Source organism: Chionomys nivalis, chromosome 12, assembly GCF_950005125.1.
Source record: "Chionomys nivalis chromosome 12, mChiNiv1.1, whole genome shotgun sequence".
NCBI lineage: Eukaryota > Metazoa > Chordata > Mammalia > Rodentia > Cricetidae > Chionomys > Chionomys nivalis.
The window spans coordinates 3127566-3145422 of record NC_080097.1 but is presented as its reverse complement, the minus strand read 5'-3'; the positions used below and the strand labels follow the sequence as shown (position 1 = coordinate 3145422).

General features: G+C 51.6%; 2 protein-coding genes across 2 annotated transcripts in view; one reads left to right on the top strand and one right to left on the bottom strand.

Annotated features, from left to right (window-relative positions):
• Positions 1-17857, bottom strand: part of Stk24 (serine/threonine kinase 24) — a 266096-nt gene that overhangs the window by 154903 nt on the left and 93336 nt on the right. The window lies entirely within an intron of this gene.
• The window catches only part of Farp1 (FERM, ARH/RhoGEF and pleckstrin domain protein 1), a 216773-nt gene that overhangs the window by 193225 nt on the left and 5691 nt on the right, over positions 1-17857 (top strand). Inside the window, exons 15-21 of the mRNA XM_057785936.1 lie at positions 961-1050; positions 2442-2575; positions 9248-9329; positions 12203-12440; positions 14933-15063; positions 17432-17500; positions 17634-17723. Of these exons, the coding sequence (XP_057641919.1) occupies positions 961-1050; positions 2442-2575; positions 9248-9329; positions 12203-12440; positions 14933-15063; positions 17432-17500; positions 17634-17723 (834 nt within the window). The remainder of the gene's footprint in view (positions 1-960; positions 1051-2441; positions 2576-9247; positions 9330-12202; positions 12441-14932; positions 15064-17431; positions 17501-17633; positions 17724-17857) is intronic.

Here is a 17857-nt window from a genome sequence, read left to right as displayed (position 1 = left end):
TCATCCCTTCGGTCTGAGCCTTGGTAGAGGTAAGAACTCTCCAGTGATTGACGACTCTGCTTCTCTGATCTTCAGGCAAGGCTTATTAGATTACAAACAAAATATCACGGCACTTGCCGAGGTTCCCTTTTGCTTACTGCTTAAGGAAAAAACAAGACACGAATAGTGGCCCGCTTTGAGTTGCTCTGCCCATCTGAGTCCCAGGCGCCAGGGAGCCAAGACACACTGCCATCCCCATCTCCTTCTGATCCAGCCACTGACACTCACTGCAAATGCCACCTTGTAACACCTCAACCACAGCTCATGGCACCAGGTCTCGGGATGCTGACTTCTCATGGCTGAGTTTCCTTGGAGATTGTGTAACCCTTGCCTAATTAGTTAGAGTCCTCTAGTACTATTTTTATATCGAAAGCCATCTTTTAGCCTGCTCCCCCAGCACACGACCATGTAAACAGAGACTGTTAATTTCCCGGCTACACAGACCCAAATAATCACACAGAGACTATGTTCATACAACACTGTTTGGCCAATAGCTTAGGTGTATTTCTAGCTAGCTCTTACATATGATAATAACCCATTTCTAGTATTTTATATTTTGCCACAAGGCTTGTGGTTTGTTACCTCTTGCTTTTTGGGAAGCTACATGGCCTCTGCATCCTTCGGCATCTGCTTTGACTCCGCCTACTCTCTATATCTCTTTCAACCTGGCTATATTCTGCCCTGCCATGGGCCAAAGGAGCTTCATTCATTAACTAATAAAAGCAACACACGTACAGAAGGACATCCCACATCACACACACACACACACACACACACACACACACACGGAAATAAGCTTTAGACTTGATCGTAGCTAAGTGTTACTTATCTGTCAGTGAACCACCGTCTTCAATCAGGGCATTCTCAGAGACTGCCACTCAAACGTGAATGTTCAGTCTTGTTCTCCTCTGGATTTTGCAGAGATTCCCGACCGACAAGGCCTACTTCATTGCTAAGGAAGTGTCCACCACTGAGCGAACGTACCTGAAGGACCTCGAGGTCATCGCTTCGGTGTGTACAGCTCTTCTACCGCAGTTAAACTAGTTCTCAGCTCCCACGGCTGGGAGAGGCAGGGGCGAGGAAGACTTAGGCTCCCTGACTGCAAGGATTACAGATCCTGATCATGGGTCTTGGCAATTGATGCCAATTGTATATTTATTTATTAAAGATTTATTTATTAAACATACAATGTACTGCTGGCAAGGAAGGCACCAGATCTCATTACAGATGGTTGTGAGCCACCATGTGGTTGCTGGGAATTGAACTCGGGACCTCTGGAAGAGCAACCAGTGCTCTTACCCTCTGAGCTATCTCTCCAGCCCACCAATTGTATATTTAATTTGGAATTATCTCTTAAAAACATTGTGATCATGGTTTGTGAGCGCAAAGGAAAGATGTTCCTGAAGCAGAGGAAACCGAGAAGCAGACAGTCTGCTGTCTCTGGGTTTTGCTCATCGTCTGTAACTGATCTTGTTTGCTTGAGGGAGACTTCGGGTCGTCTTCAGAGTAAGTTGTGCCTTGACTGCTGTCGTCTGGCCGCTCTAGTCTCAGGAGCCAAGCTGGGGGCTCCTGGGCACTTGGACCCCATGATTTTATAGCCCATAAAGAGGGGCACCCACACTGTAGGGACGAGGTTTGTGTTTGGTGCTTTGCAAATACTGAGACCCGGTTCCCACTCATGTTGGTGACATGTGTGACTGTGAACAGGTAGTTTGTGCCACCCCATGCCCAACATTTTTATGAAGGAGTGGGTGGGCAGCTCCTTACGGGATGAACAAAGAGTAACCTATGACCCCGAACTCACAGTTGGTGAGCTGGCCTGAGAGGGGACTTGGTTCAAGTAGTTGCTCATTGAGGAATTCAGCCCCGGCTTGAACAAGCCATGGGGAAGCATTGGAGAGAGCGGTCAGAAAGAGATAGGCTATTTTCCCATCGGGGGGTCGGGGGGATCAGGAAGGCCTGCCCCCACCTGTAACAGTCCTGGAGTGGAGGGGGGATCAGGAAGACCTGCCCCCGCCTGTAACAGTCCTGGAGTGGAGGGGGGATCAGGAAGACCTGCCCCCGCCTGTAACAGTCCTGGAGTGGAGGGGGGATCAGGAAGACCTGCCCCCGCCTGTAACAGTCCTGGAGTGGAGGGGGGATCAGGAAGGCCTGCCCCCGCCTGTAACAGTCCTGGAGTGGAGGGGAGATCAGGAAGGCCTGCCCCCGCCTGTAACAGTCCTGGAGTGGAGGGGGGATCAGGAAGGCCTGCCCCCGCCTGTAACAGTCCTGGAGTGGAGGGGAGATCAGGAAGGCCTGCCCCCGCCTGTAACAGTCCTGGAATGCTCAGGATCCCGTGGGAAGGCGCGTGGCCTCCTGCTCACCCCTCTGCATGCGTCTGAGGTGCCCCCTTTTGTCCCCAGTGGTTTCAGAGCACGGTCAGCAAAGACGACTCCATGCCTGAAGCCTTGAAAAGTCTCATTTTCCCGAATTTTGAACCTTTGCACAAGTTTCATACCAATTTTCTCAAGGAAATCGAGCAGCGACTTGCCCTGTGGTGAGTACGGACCAATTTGAAGTCTGTGTGTCCTGTCTGCACCCCGCTCCCCCCGTCCTCCCCGTGTTCCACTTTGTCCCATGTGTACAGCAGAGATGAAGTCAAACAGGCCTGAAGCAAGCCATCCTTAAAATATCTCCAATGGGAAACAGTAACAACCACCAAGAGTGGTGGCACTGCCTTTAGTCCCAGCGCTCGGAAGGCAGAGGCAGGAGGATTTCTGAGTCTCAGGCCACCCTGGTCTTCAGAGTGAGTACCAGGACAGACAGGGCTACACAGAGAAACCTTGTCTCAAAAAACAAAAAACTATGACAACAAATGCAGACTCTTCAAACCACATGTTCTTATAGCACAATAATAAAAATCCAGAGACAGATATGGAGTTCAACCTGAAGGTCAGAAAAGCAAAACAGCCAGCCACGGCTCTTACCTCGACCTCAGTCCAAAATGGCGATCCTGCCTCCAGGGATCTCAGAATGAGACTGGAGTGAGAGCTGTCTCCTCCTGTCTTATATTTATTTCCCTCTGGTGCTGGGATTAAAGGTGTGTGCCACCACTGCCTGTAAGGCTGACCTGTGGGACTGTTTTACTCTCTGATCTTCAGGCAAGCTGTATTTATTAAAATACAGATGAAATATCACTGTATTTTCTTCTGCTAATCCCGTAGTTATTTGGAAGTCAGGGGTGCTTGCTTTTAGGCGGCCGTGGGATGGGGAGGGATGCGAGGATTTGTGAGCTGGCGTGTCACTGCTGCGTGCTCTATATGTTGCGTATATGTTGTGTGCATGCATATACACAGAGAATGCTGTACTGTGTCTAAGAGTTCAAAGAATACTTTGAAAATACAGTCTGTGCCACACACATACACACAGTTTTAATTATCATAAGGATATAAATAATTTTTGTTTTATTATTGTAGATGTACATGTTTCTGTGTGTAGACAGGCTACAGTGTGCAGGCGGAGTTCAGAGACAACTCTGCGGAACTGCTTCTCCCACCTTTATGTGGGTTCTGGAGGTCAAATGCAGGTCACCAGACACGTGAAAAGCACTTTATCCACTGAGCCAACTTAACAGCACAGGGTATAATGTTTCTAGGTGTGTGCGTGTGTGTGTATGCATGTGCATCTGCATACACACACACTCAGGCACATGCCTGTGTAAGTCTACATGCATGTCTGTGTGCAGGTGAAGTCACATGTGAGCAGAGGGAGGACGGAAGATGGCAATGGATGCCTGGGAGCTGGGAGTTACAGGAAACAACCCAACATTACATGGGTGCTGGGACCTGAACTCCAGTCCTCATGACTGTCCAGCAAGCACCCTGTCCTGACCCATCTCTGCAGCCCCAAAAGGATATGTTTTAATATGACATGAGCGAAGACATCACAAAATTAAAACATTAGGGTGACCTAAATATCACCAATAAAAAATCAATTAAAAATAATACTGAGGCTCTCCACTAAATACCAAATAAAATCCTGACCTGGGAGATGAAGATGAATATATATAAACTGGAAATTTCTTGCATACTATAGAATGGAAAAATCTGATAACTTTACTTAAAATAGAGCCTTTTACAGAAAAATTATGAAGCTTTTAAGAATAAATTATATGCAGGCTTATGCATGGGGGTGGAGAGAGTTGATTATCTGCCAAGCTTGCATTTGAACATGCAGGAAAGATAGAAAAGGCTGCTCCTGCTGCAGTAGAGCCGCTGTGTGGTGTGCAGGACGGGCATTGGGCTGCTCCTGCTGCGGTAGAGCCGCTGTGTGGTGTGCAGGACGGGCATTGGGCTGCTCCTGCTGCGGTAGAGCCGCTGTGTGGCGTGCAGTGACTGGCATTGGGCTGCTCCTGCTGCGGTAGAGCCGCTGTGTGGTGTGCAGCATCAGAGGCATTGTGTGCTCTGCCTTCCTTGCTTTCTGATTGGAAGTGGCAGGCAGGGAGGGGGCACTTGGTGACTGTGGGTCCTGAAGAAGCCTGCTCTGTGGCTCGCACCTCTCATGGTGCTAGACTGGGGCCTTACGAATGTCCCTTTAAGAGAGAAGCAAAGCCCCACCCCTGCTTCGTGAGACCAGCGGGCGGGTCCAGCATGACCTAAGTGGTGCTAGCTTTGTAGCATTTTATATCTGGGTGGTATAAAATGGCCTTCCCTTGAGAGGGAGGTGGCAGGCTTTACTAAGAGGCCTGGGTGGTGGTGGTGGGATGGGCAGAGTACAATCAGAATGAACACAGAGTTTACCGTTGGCCGTGCTGAGAACGCCACTCAGCAGAGGCTGAGCGTGACAGAACCAGCATCACCATTCAGCTGAGGCATTCCCAGACTTCATTGCTGCCTCCTGTGAAGGCAGATGGGGAGTGGGAACGGTAGGGGCTCCACCCTGTCACTCATCAGATGGAGGCAGGAGGATTGCTGACAGTCTGAAGCCAAAACGTTCAGCCTGAGGCTCACATTCGAAATGAGGCAGTGCCAGGCGGTGGTGGTGCAGGCCTTTAATCCCAGCACTCGGGAGGCAGGGATGGGTCTCTGTGAGTTCGAGGCCAGCCTGGTCTACAGAGTGAGTTCCCGGACCACAGAGAGATGCTGTCCCCCAAAAAGGAAGTAGTAAGGTTGTATCCCATCCAGAATGAAATGACTGGAAGAATGGGGGCCTCAGCCTCCAATACATGACAACTTTTCTAGTGCCTGTAGGCTGGTCCTGTGAGAAGCGTGAATGGCGTCCTTTCTCTACTAGAGGGCAGAGTTGAGACACAGCCCAGCAGAACGCCTTAGCGGTGCACGCCACCACTCTGGCTCTCCAACAGAGGGCGCCTGTCCATTTCCGGAAAGTAGTTATCCACTGTGCAGACTCCATCACCGGCCACACTTGAAGGCCATGGGGGGATTTGAAAAATAGAGATTTCTGGGCTCCTGTCAGCCCTGCTTAGTGTGAACTTTGGGGATGAGATTTGTATTTGGGGAACGGTTGGGACCCCTACCCAGTGCCTGTGGCAGATGCTGAATCTGGGATTCTTTGGTATGCATTTCAGAGTGGATCAAATTATTTTTCTTCCTTCTGTCTACAAGCATGACAAAATGCATGAGTGCAGGAATGACTGCTGCCAAATGACTGACCACCTCCCACGGGTGAAAGAAGTGTCCCTTTGGGACCAGAAGGCCTCAGAAATGTGTGGCTTTTGTCCCCGTGTGTCTGCATGCAAGGTCCTTTGCCGAGGTCACATGTAGCTGCTCTTGGAAGTAAATTAATTACATTTGTGAGTCTTGGTTTTCCTAGTGAAATTGTCAAAAGAATTTTCAACTCTGTTAGTGTGTGGTAATTGTCCAGCCAACAGCTATGTGGCCCTGCCTTCCGAACAAGGACCCTTTTCTTGTGGGGTTAACATCCGGAGGATGTTCTGGACAAGTTATAATGACTTTTTCATGATCTTGATAATCAAGTGACCTTTGGGCTGTTCTTAGTAAGACACATGCCTTAGATTTGTAGACTTAGAGGCAGCCAGTGGAGGAGAGTGGTCACACATGAGCCTTACATGGGGCAGAAAGACTTGAGGCTTGTCCCTGGTCCCAGGGGTTTGTCCTGTGTTTGAACCCACTGCCCGGGGGCTTTGTCTGCTGTGGGAGGGCGGGGCAGACGCTGCAGCCTGTTCCCATGACACCACCCAGAGCTGATGCCCAGTAAAAGGGGGGGAGTATCAGTGGCTCCGTGTTGCATGAGGACCGATCACTGCCTCCCACGTAGTGTTCTCTGTACAGCAAGAGTCCAGATTGCGCAGGGGGAGGGGGAAGAGCTCTGATAACGAGTAGACGTAAGAAGGAAAGTTCTCTGCTGAAAGTATTAAGAGTAGTAGATTTTTAATTTTATATATATATATATATATATATATATATATATATATATATTTTGGTTTTTCGAGACAGGGTTTCTCTGTGGTTTTGGAGCCTGTCCTGGAACTAGCTCTTGTAGACCAGGCTGGTCTCGAACTCACAGAGATCCGCCTGCCTCTGCCTCCCGAGTGCTGGGATTAAAGGCGTGCGCCACCACCGCCCGGCGAGAGTAGTAGATTTTTTAAAGTAAACAGTTGGCAGACGTGGGAGGCTCACGGGCGCATACATGTAATCTTTGGCAGTCTTGGAAAGCTGAGGCAGAAGGGTCACCACAAGTTTGAGATCACACCTCAAAATGGAGGGCATGAAATAATAAAGTCTAGCCTCCACTCTTGTTCTTTGCCCTCTACATATTTGAATTTGATTTTATCTTGAACCAGGGGCTTTATTTAAGCTCGTACTAAATTGCATTCTTTGAACTGAGGAGACTTTACATACGTGTGCCACCAAATGGCACACCCATTTGTAAATTCTGGGTCGTCTATGCAGGCAGATTCCAGGGCATCTCCATGTGTAAGCTGAGTCTTGCTTCTGTCTAAGTGTATGCCATTTTGTCAGAAACTTGAACATCAGGCTTAGAGAAGGGTCTTCCTCTGAGTGGAATTTCTTCTCGGTCTGGTACAAAGGGTAGCAGGAGAGGAAAGAACTTCCCAGCTCTGACCAGAACCTCATGATGAGGGGCACCCAGATGAAGGAGCAACAGGATGCTCTGAACAACGGAAGGCATCCTTTAGGCTAGATGTCCTGTGAATTTAATTCCTTCTCTGTGTCAAGTGTTTAGGTGGAGCAGCCATTAAATGACCAACCAAGCCTGGATCAGCAAAATGGTCCGTAAACTCAGTGGGCATTTAACAACCAGAAACGCCAGGGACACGACAAACTTGCATCTGAGGGATGGAATTATATAAACAGGATTTAGCTGTAGGCCAAGGCTTACCGGGGAAGAGCCTGGGTCTGAGTCAGGGGCAGGAGTTGTCCATCTCCGGTGGCCCTTGGAAAGCCATCTGAAGGTCTGAGAAACAAGGTCCCTGAGTCACTAGGTCTGAAGAAAAGTGAAGTGTAGAGATGGCTCACGGATTGAAACCATACAGAGCAGGAGAGAGGCAGGAAGGAAGTCCCAAAGGACGCATGCATCTTGGGAGTAGCCTGGGAAGCAGAGGCAGCAGAGGGATTAACAGACATCTTTCCAGAGTCTTATCAGGATGGGAGGGAGGTGGCTGGGGGCACAGCAGGTACAGCCTCCTTGGGGGGCACCGCAGGTACAGCATCCTGGGGGAGGGGGTACAGCCTCCTGGGGGGAGCACAGTAGGTACAGCCTCTGGGGAGGGGTGCACAGAAGGTACAGCCTTCTGGGGGGGGCACAGCAAGTACAGCCTCCTGGAGGGGTACAGCAGGTACAGCCTCCTGGGGGAGTACAGCCTCCTGGGGGCACTGCAGGTACACTCTCTTGCTGCCTCAGAGACCCGGATGTTCCTGGTCCTTGTCAGCATCATTCATGCTCCATGCCACGTGTGTGCAGGTAAAACAGTGTCCATGAGTGCACGGTGCAGAAACCCGGGGCTCAGGGTGGAGGCAGTCACCAGTCCACTGGCACGACCGCTCCTGGACTTATGAGACCTGTGCATAGGCCCTGCCCACCCCGACTCTGGTTCCCTGCAGCTCTCTGGTGAGCCACAGACGGAAGTACCCACTAGAGAAAGCGTCACATGCGGCTCCAGAAGTCCCTTCTCAGTGCCGGGGGATCGGGAGCTCCCGTCTCTGTCACTTTAGCCACGGGCTCATTTATTGCTCCCTGGGCACCTGGTATACTCGACTTGACATCCCGTGCCTGGCTCTTACCGTTTCGTTTGTTAGCTCATCTCTTGGCTATAAGTTGGCCTCGGGGTAGCCTTAGCAATGGGTGTCAGTACAAGCCTCATTTATTACTCCATTCTTACCACTAGATTAGGAGATGCACTGGCGTGGCGGTTCAGGTGCCGCCCTAGAGATGAACCAGCGTGGCGGTTCAGGTGCCGCCCTAGAGATGAGCCAGCGTGGCCAAGGGCAAGCTCGTTGCCTCATGGCAGGGGAGGGGTGGATCTCAGTCTCCCTGGCAATAAAAGGCAAAAGGTCCACGCTTGCCTCCCAAGTTTGCTTTGAGGACTGCATTGAGCCAGAGCCTAGGTCATGGTCATCTTATCACTGAGCGCATGGGAATGGTCAGTAAATACTGTCACCTTTTCTCTTTGCTGGTTGAACCCTGAGTTAGGAATGCTGAGGTGCCCAGGCGGTGCCCTAGTACTCCATGTGAGGGAGGCCCCTCACCACCTCCCCTGCAACTGGCCACCCGTCCTGCCGCTCCGTGTCATCCGCCCCTCCCCTCCAGGAATGGCTGTCCCGACTGTCCTCAGTCACTGTTTGTTCAGGCTGAGGGCTCTTGGGACAGAAGCCCTGATTTAGGAGTCGTGCCTTGCTCTCTGCCAGTATCTGCTAGTCTCGAGGATTGAATAGGTTCAAAAACCAATTGGTGTAAGTGACCTTCATACTGACCGATCTCCCAAGCCATGTGTAGAAGGGAAACAGTTCTGCTGGACCCAACCAAGGTTCTCCTTCACACACGTAGAGTTCTGTTCGTTTGTTTTCTGAGACAGGTCTTCCTACCACAGCCTCCCCAGGGCATGCAAAAGGCATTCTTCTTTCCAGCATCAGGAGTCACTGGTGAGGGATCCAGATGGGTGATCAGAAGGGAGATATCAACGTGGGTGTTTCATTGCTAACACTGTGTGTTTCTCCCTTTGCTGCCCCAGGGAAGGCCGCTCAAATGCCCACATCAGAGGAGATTACCAAAGAATCGGGGATGTCATGCTTAAGAACATCCAGGGCATGAAGGTGAGCCGGTTGGGGATGGAGGGAAGGGGTAAGAGCCCCTTCTTAGGGTGTGCACTGCCCGGCCTGTCAACCTGCAGGAAGCATCAAGGATGAGCGTGTGGTCAGACCGTCCTCCCACCGTTCTAAGGAATGTTACTGGACAGAGCATAATAGCTGTCTGATTTAAAAGCTCCACCTTGCAGACAAGAACGTAATAGCTGTCTGATTTAAAAGCTCCATCTTGCAGACAAGCAGCAGGCGTTTATACACAGGTCATTTGTGACCTTAAAAACGACATACACAAAACTGTACGTTTCATTTTCAGTCCGTTGTTTTGGGTTCCTTTGTGCATAACAAAACCGTAGTTGCCGAAGTATCTGAGCATTCCAGTAAATTCTGTGTCTTTAAACCCATCAAAGGCAAATCTCTCTTTAAACAGGAGCAAACAATGAAAACTCCCTCCTCCTAAGGGAGCTAAGGAGTTCTAGCTCACAAGCCTCTCCTACAAATGTCTGAGATTCTTGTTCATTTGGACGCATTTAGCAGAGCCTGCGATACAGAAGGCTTTGATCCACACTGGTCATCTGCTGAACACATCTGGGTCTGTGTTCCTAAGAGGGCTTGTTAAGTCTCAGTTGCTGGGGCATGTTAGGACCTCAGGACCTAATAACTGTCCCAGAAAAGGGGTGATCCCCAAGAAGGCAGCCACTTATGCTGCTACCATGATGTATGTCCAACGTAAACAAGAACCTACTATGTAGCAGGGCTCTCTCAGAATTGGGGGTCCTTCATTCCCATCATCCATTTGGCTAGGTTGCTGGGTTACGATGAAGAGCTACTCAAGTCATTTCTTGTCAACACCTTGCTGTGGAGTGTGTGTGGGTGTCTGTGTGGGGATGTGTATGGTGGATGTGCGGGGGTTGGGGTGGGGGAGGCGGGGATGGTATGTATTGGGCATGTGGTATCTGTGGAGGTGTGTGGTATCAGTTTGTGTGTTGGGAGACTGAGCCTAGGGCCCCACAGATATCTGACAAGCATTCTACCTGTCAGCCACATCTCCAGCCCTCCCCAGTTCCTTTCTTTCTTTGTTTTTTTGAGATACAGTTTCCTTTGGCTGTCCTGGAACTCACTCTATGAACTGCCTACCTCTGCCTCCCAGGTGCTGGGATTAAAGGTGCACCCCAGCACCGCCTGGCTCTCCCCAGCTCCTTAACTAAGACCGAGATGTAACTTCCTGGATCCTAGGCATCCCTCCCTGCCTCAGCACGTTAAGGCACACCCTGCGGCAGTGTGGGCAGCATGGGCGAGCAGCCGTGGCAGACGGTGAAGTTAGGTGCAGATCCAGCACAGCAAGAATAGCCTGGCGGGCGCCACAGCCAAGTCTCTGCGCGGTGAGGCAGCTGCGCCAAACTCGGGTGTAGTAACAGGCGTCTTGAGAGCCTTTGTAAAATGTTAAGTTTTAATCAGTGTATAGGGTGCCCACCCACACACCCAATACTCATGGTTTCCACAAATCTTAACGTTTCTCATGGGTATAATTCAGCTAATAAGGCTGAGGACCCAGGATTGCTGTGTAACCATTGTCCAAAGCCTCCTGTCCGTCCTGGAGCTCACTTTTGGTACTGGACATTCTGAGTGGGAAGACAAGCATCCACCATAAGAGTACCATACGGAATCATTGTAAGTAGCTGGGCCTAGTGGCAGAGGCCTGTAATCCCAGCTGCTCAGGAGGCTGAGGCAGGAAGTCCTCAAGTTCAAGACCAGTCTGGGCTGTGGTCATGAGACCCCGCCTAGGCCCTCCGCTCCCCTGCTCCCCTCTCTGTCCCCACACTGATCCCACCACCTCCGTAGTCTATCCTTCCCAGGATGGTCCACGTGTAGCTCATTCTTGCTGATTCCGTGGGCTTTTCATTTCTTCCATGGCGTGATTTGATTACCATGGTACTTCCGGTCATTGCCCATTCCTAAGATGCCTCTTCTCCTGCCACTTGGTTTTCTCAGTCCATTCTAGTTTTCACTTCTCAGAAAAACAATAAAATCAAATTCCCCTTATTTGGGAGCACAGCCTGCAAGACCCTACCGTGGGCCTTGGGAGTGGCGGGGGAGACGCGTCTGGCCCTTCCCCCACCCCAGGGACGTCTCCTTGACTTACTGGTCACCAGCCACCATGTGTCCTTCTCATGCCTGACTGCAAGTACCCCACTGCCTTCCCCCATTAGCCAGCATGGAAGACCTAAAAATATACCTTCTTGTGCCTCTCTTCTGAGCGCCTCTCCCCACTTTCTGCAGGCTGGCATTCTGTGCTCTGCCGGCCTCCTCAGCTGCTATGGCATTGCAGCACCATGCCAGCACTGTACAGGTTTGCAGCCCGGGGCTCTGCGAAGGCAAACAGGTTAGGGAGGGCATTGCCGCCTTTCTCTGAGGAGCGAATTGAGTTACACTTTACATTTGTTAGTTTGCTCATTTTGTTTTATTGTTGGCATTACTTTATACAGTGCAGAGGGCAGCAGTTTCCAGAAATGCAGTATCCCGGGTTAGCGCAATGCCTGCCTGCAGGGTCTTTCCTGCCCCACCCCCAGCCCAGGCACTAAATGCATCTGCACATGCTTAAGCATGCTCAGCTGGTTCGTTTGGCCAGCTCGCAGGAAGGCCTGTCCAGATGGAATCCATCACATGTGCCCTCACTGTGTGCATTCAGCTCTGCACAGTCCTGGCACAAGTTGTGGTCCTCTTCATGACATGACCAGGAGAGCTTGACCTGTGGTTGCATCCCCATCTGGAAAAGAAAAAAAAAATGAACTGCAATAAAATAATGAGCACAAAGGTTTGCCCGTCTCCATGAGTCACACTGGTGTGAATGTGCTGACCAGGATGGTCTCCCCTTCCTCCCCAAGCACCTGGCAGCCCACCTGTGGAAGCACAGTGAAGCCTTGGAGGCGCTGGAGACGTCCATCAAGGGCTCCCGGCGGCTGGAGCATTTCTGCCGAGACTTCGAGCTGCAGAAGGTGTGTTACCTGCCACTCAACACATTCCTCCTGCGCCCGCTGCACCGGCTCATGCACTACAAGCAGGTCCTGGAGCGGCTCTGCAAGCACCACCCTCCGAGCCACGCTGACTTTAGGGACTGCCGAGGTAAGGACGCATGCGCAGGCCTGACCACCCGCACCACCGCGAGTGTGCGCAGACAGGATGCTGTGCCCACTGGGGTCTCTGCGGACCACCTGCTGTTGTAGTGGGTCAGGTTTCCGTCATGGGAGGGTTGCATCTTGGGAAGGGGATGAAGGTAGTTGGAATGTCTTTCCTTCCCTGTTTGCACACGTCCTCTCCTTCGCTGCCAGGTGGTCAGGGACAAAGGACCCTGGGAAAACTTCATCTCTAGCCAGTCCCAGAGGCCGGCCTCCACCTGTCTACATGAGACTTAGACTCCCACCTCAGGCGTGCCAAGGAAATAGCTGATGGGCTCAGGTTACTTGTTATTTCTGGGCATCGGCCACAGCCTGTGTCTCGGGGTAGCTCATTTTATAGACGGTAACAGCTGAAGCCAGAAAGACTAAGAAACCCGTGCAGGGTCGCACAGTGGGGAAGCAAACAATTGGAGCCCAGACCTAGTGCACTGTTCATTTAGCCCAGCCCCTCGTGTTTTCTACCTGAGCTTGCTCAGCTCCCTGCCTGGCGCCTCTCACCTTTCTCCTTTTATGGTGCTAGGAGATCACTGGGGTTGCCCATTTTGAAGGAGACTGAAGCTTGGGGACTTGCAAGTGCCATTTAGGACAAGGTCAGAGCTAGAATCCCACACACACTTGTCTCACTGAGCCAGGGTTCATCAGACCCAAGCTGTTTTTGTCCCGTGATATATATAGTCTGTTAAAGTTTGCATGCCCTGGGCTCACCCTCAGTCCCGTCAAGGGCCAGGTCTACTGAGTCCCCTCAGGTATCAAGCTAGGACTGTGCACAGCATGGGCCTTGTGCAGGTGGCTCCTGACCACATTATATGAATGTGTGCATACACCATCATGCCAAGGCTCTGGCTCTTACCTAAAGTGTTAGAGAGCCAGGCATGGTGGCACAGGCTGGTCCACATAGCAAATCCCAGGCCAGCCAGACTGCATACAGGGGACAAATATATTCAAAACTACCACAGACACACGAGAGCCTGTCTCAAAACAATCACCTACACAGAACACCTGCCTGAGGTGCTTTATCCCAAGGCCGCGGGACCCATTCAGCCAAAAATAACTATGACGAGAGCTCAGCACAAAACCAGCGCTCACTTCAAACATGAATTGTTTTGCTTTTTAAAATGTAATTGCACAACTGTGGAACACAAACATTATGGAAGTCAGCATCATGTTGCAATATCCAGAAGGCTGGGCACCCCTGGTTTCCTGGCCCATCCTGGTTTCCACATACTGGACACTCACAAGGTAGAATGTGGCCTAGCCTGAGGGAGGAAGAACAAGGCATTATGTCAGAGGTCTAGGAATGAATTCCACCTGGGGGCTAAGCCAGAATGCCCAAGCTGAGAGCTGGACTGGGAAGAGGAAGGGGTAAGGAGTGAGGAATGTTCACAAGGGCATATACAGAGGCCCAAAGGACACAGGACATGTGGAACATTCCAGAGAGTGGATGCTCCGTGAGCTCTGGTATGGAAGGCTGTGGGGGGGGGGGGGAGTGAGGCTGAGGCAGTGAACGCAGACCACAGCCTTCTGTGAACCCTGCAGGGCCTTGCTGAGGAGCAGAGGAATGTGGCCCTGAGACTTTATCTTGAATATACAGAGGAGTCCGACACAGAGGTTTGGTTTTTTGAGACAGGGTCTCACTATTAGCTGCAGCTGTCCCGGAACTCGCTATGAAAGCCAGGCTGGCTTAGAACTCACATCCACAGAAGTACAGTCTCTACTTCCCTAAGGCTGGGATTACGTGTGCACTGCATTCCTGGCTCTACACTTGACAAAGTAAAGCTAGGCGTTGTTAATCTGTGGAAGGAGGAGATGCTCCAGGCACGGTGCTGCCCTGCGTCCCAGGCTTTGAAAGGATCAACTGCTGTTGCCTGTGACCCTCAGTGTGTGATTCCAGCCTCCTGGGTCCATGTCTCCCCTTCATTAACCCTTCTGATCAAATCTTTCTCTGAGAGCCTTAACCTCTGCCTCACCCTGTGTTGGGCTGCTCTTGCTCTCTCTTCCTCCTCGTCTCGTGGCACCGGTATTACCAGTCAGCTGTGCCAACGTGAGATGGCCCTCCCAGCTTTGAGGGTGTCGCCACAAGGGGAGAAGACTGTGCTACCCTTGGCAGTTAAGTGGACTAAAGTGCTACCTGACTTGAGACATAGGTGGCCTTGCTGAGGGACTGGGATGCAGAATCCCATGACGATAGACTGCCCCTCTGTGCGTGAGCACCATGGGGCCATGACACCATCATTGTAACCACAGCCTCTTCCTATCCTGCTGACCACTAGATTCCCAGTAAATGTCTGTTGGACCAAACTGGGAAGTCATGGCTGAGGATGGAACAGGCCTGGAATTTGTCACACCTGCTGAGACAAAGCATCCCGTGACAAGGCCATCCTGGAGCACGGGGCCGCAGGTCCTGCCTGGGCTAACCTGCAGCCTGTCTCCCTCCCTCAGCTGCGCTGGCAGAGATCACAGAGATGGTGGCACAATTGCACGGGACAATGATCAAGATGGAGAACTTCCAGAAGCTGCACGAGCTCAAGAAAGATTTGATTGGCATCGACAATCTTGTGATCCCAGGAAGGGTAAGCTCAAGGTGTTGGAGTAATGTCAGAGGGGCCTCAGTCTCCTCCAGCCCCTGAGGGAGCAGGGGAGAGGGGAGGGGAGGGGGAATGCCATGTGTGTTCTAGTGTAGCCTTCGGGGCGCTCCGGGCTCCTCAGCTCCGGCCTCCTGATTGGTCAGTGTGTTTATTTACATCCCTGTCCTCCCCTGCCCACACACACATTGTAAAGAGGGTTTAAGAAAGCTTTTGTGATTTTTAAATTTATGTAAGTGAAAACGGAAATTTCTCACTGGCATATGGCGAGAAAATGCCAGAGACAGGTGACACACGTCTTGGTCCGAGCTACGTGGGGTAAATGATTCTGGGCAAGTCCCGCTCGTCCTTGCTGTTACCACCTTGCCCTGCTGTCCCTGTGTCAGAAGCGGGCACATGGGCTTCATACAGCTAATGTTGCTCAGACTTTCCTTCCAGCCCAGCGCCTACAGAAAGGTAGGAAGCGGGGAACGCGATCACTCAGCCGTTAGTTGTCTCACCTGATTTCTCTGTGGGATGACTGGCTGTCTTCCTGATCTGCTGCAGACAGAGCTCCGGACAGCTGGGCCTTTCGGCTTATCTAGCCATGTCCTGTTGGTCTCCTGCAAATGAGTTTGCTAGTTGCCTTTTTTTATTTTTGACGGGAATATTAATCTAGCCCAGGCTGCTCTCAAACTCTTGGTCCTGAGTACTAGGGTATGGTCTGTCACACTCAGCTCTGTCAGGGCAAGTGCGCACGCAAGTGTGTGTGTGTGTGTATGTAAGCCAGAGTTCATCGCTAAAGAGCTTTCTCCAGTGTGGCTCCCCTTGGCTATTTTTGTGTTTTTGAGACACCTTTTACTAGCCTGGGCCTTACAGGGTAGGCTAGGTTCGGCGGCCATCGCGTCCTAGGGATGCCTTACCCCCACTCCACCCCCCCCCCCCCCCCCCCCCGTCTCCACCCCTCCAGCACTGGAATCACAGGTGCACCTCACCGCGCCTGCCTGCTTACATGGATTCTATGGTCCACGCTCAGGTCCCCCAGCATGCACAGCAGACACTGTACCCAGAGAGTCCCCTAGCCCCTGCCCAGGCGGCTTTTAATCCATGTGACCCATGGGAGACGCCTTAGGTATTTCTGTCAGCAAACCTCGCCAAGAAAGTGTCTGGGAAGCAAGTTGAGAGACCGTGAGTTACATGGTCCCCGCTCTTGTTCTACCGGGGCCAAGCACACACCAGCCTTATCTGCAGTCTTTATGGAGTATGTAGGGGCAGCCCAGTGGACTTGGTATCATTTATATTGTCTGAACATTATAAAATACATACCATACTATGCTGCCCGGTGCAGAGACCGTCTATAAAGTTGCTCACTGTGAAGCGAGCACTGGATCACAGTCTCCTGTGTGGCTTCAGGAGTTAGGTTAGATCCTGTCAGGTGGGCTTTCCCTGTGTGGCACACAGCTCTGTTTTACTGAGGAATAGGGTTCTTCTTGAGATTGGCAGTCTGCTCACTAAGGGACAGACCCCAGATGCTCTGGGCCTGCCTGCCCATTAAAGTATGATTCTCCTACTTGCTTGGAGGTCTCAGCAGCCATGCTCTGAGCCCAGCCCGCCCCCACGGCAGTAACAGCCATGCTCTGAGTGAGCCTGGAATGGTAACCATACAGCCTAGCGTCACAAGGCTTTGTCATGGGTGACAGAGCCACTAAGGTGCTCTTGGGCAAGCATTTTGCTCATGTGTCTGGACATGGGAATAGCACAGAACTTCAGGCTCCTGTATGGCGCTAACAGGGACACATGGTGTGTGCCAGACATGTGCCACTGGCTCAGCAGAGGGAACTCATTTACGTGTAAGGGTGGAGTCGGCATGGCCCCACCAACTTCAGCGCCCTTACAAGTGCGGTCATTGGCTCGTCAAGCTGCTGCCCTAAACTGTTCACAGTTGACTGAGAAGCCCTTAGAGACTGTGCAGCTACATAGACTACGCTGGTCTTCAACTCAGAGTTGTTGAATTTGCCTCTGCCTCCCAAATGCTGGAATTGAGGTGCAACCATGCTGGCCTAAGATGGGAGTCTTCCAGGCTGGCCCCCAACTCGTGAGCTTAACTGATTCTCCTACCTCAGCCTCTGAAGTATCTGGAATTACAGCCATGCACTAGTGTCCAGCTGAAAAACAGCTTAAGATCGAAGTAAAACGCACATAAAATCCACCACTCGTAACCAGTGCTGTCTCGGTGTTGCCCGATCAGAACTCACTCTCTTGCCCACTTAGTGCCTCATGTTATCATGGGTCAGGGTTCAGGGTTCGGAGGCCAGAATCCAGGCACCAGCTCAGCCTCTCACACTCTGGGTAAACTGAGGCTCTGTGTGCCCCACAGGAGTTCATCCGCCTGGGCAGCCTCAGCAAGCTCTCCGGGAAGGGGCTCCAGCAACGAATGTTCTTTCTGGTGAGTGGGGCGAGCCGTGCGTCCTCAACAGTCCCAGAATCATGTCGCCAGTGGGCAAGGAAGGTCCCGCGGCTGGGGAGGACTGAGAGGTAAGAGGGACCCATTCCCCACACACTTCTGCTTGTCCCTCTAGTTCAACGATGTCCTGCTGTACACCAGCCGGGGGCTAACAGCATCCAATCAGTTTAAAGTCCATGGGCAGCTTCCGCTGTACGGGATGACGGTAAGTGTCCAGCCCTGCATGCCCTCCTCGTGAAGAGCAGGTACTTCTGTGTTCACTGTCAAGGAGGGCCCTAGAAACACTACCTCTTCTGCACACATGGGCTACAGGACGGTCTTTCTAGACTCCAGGGCAAG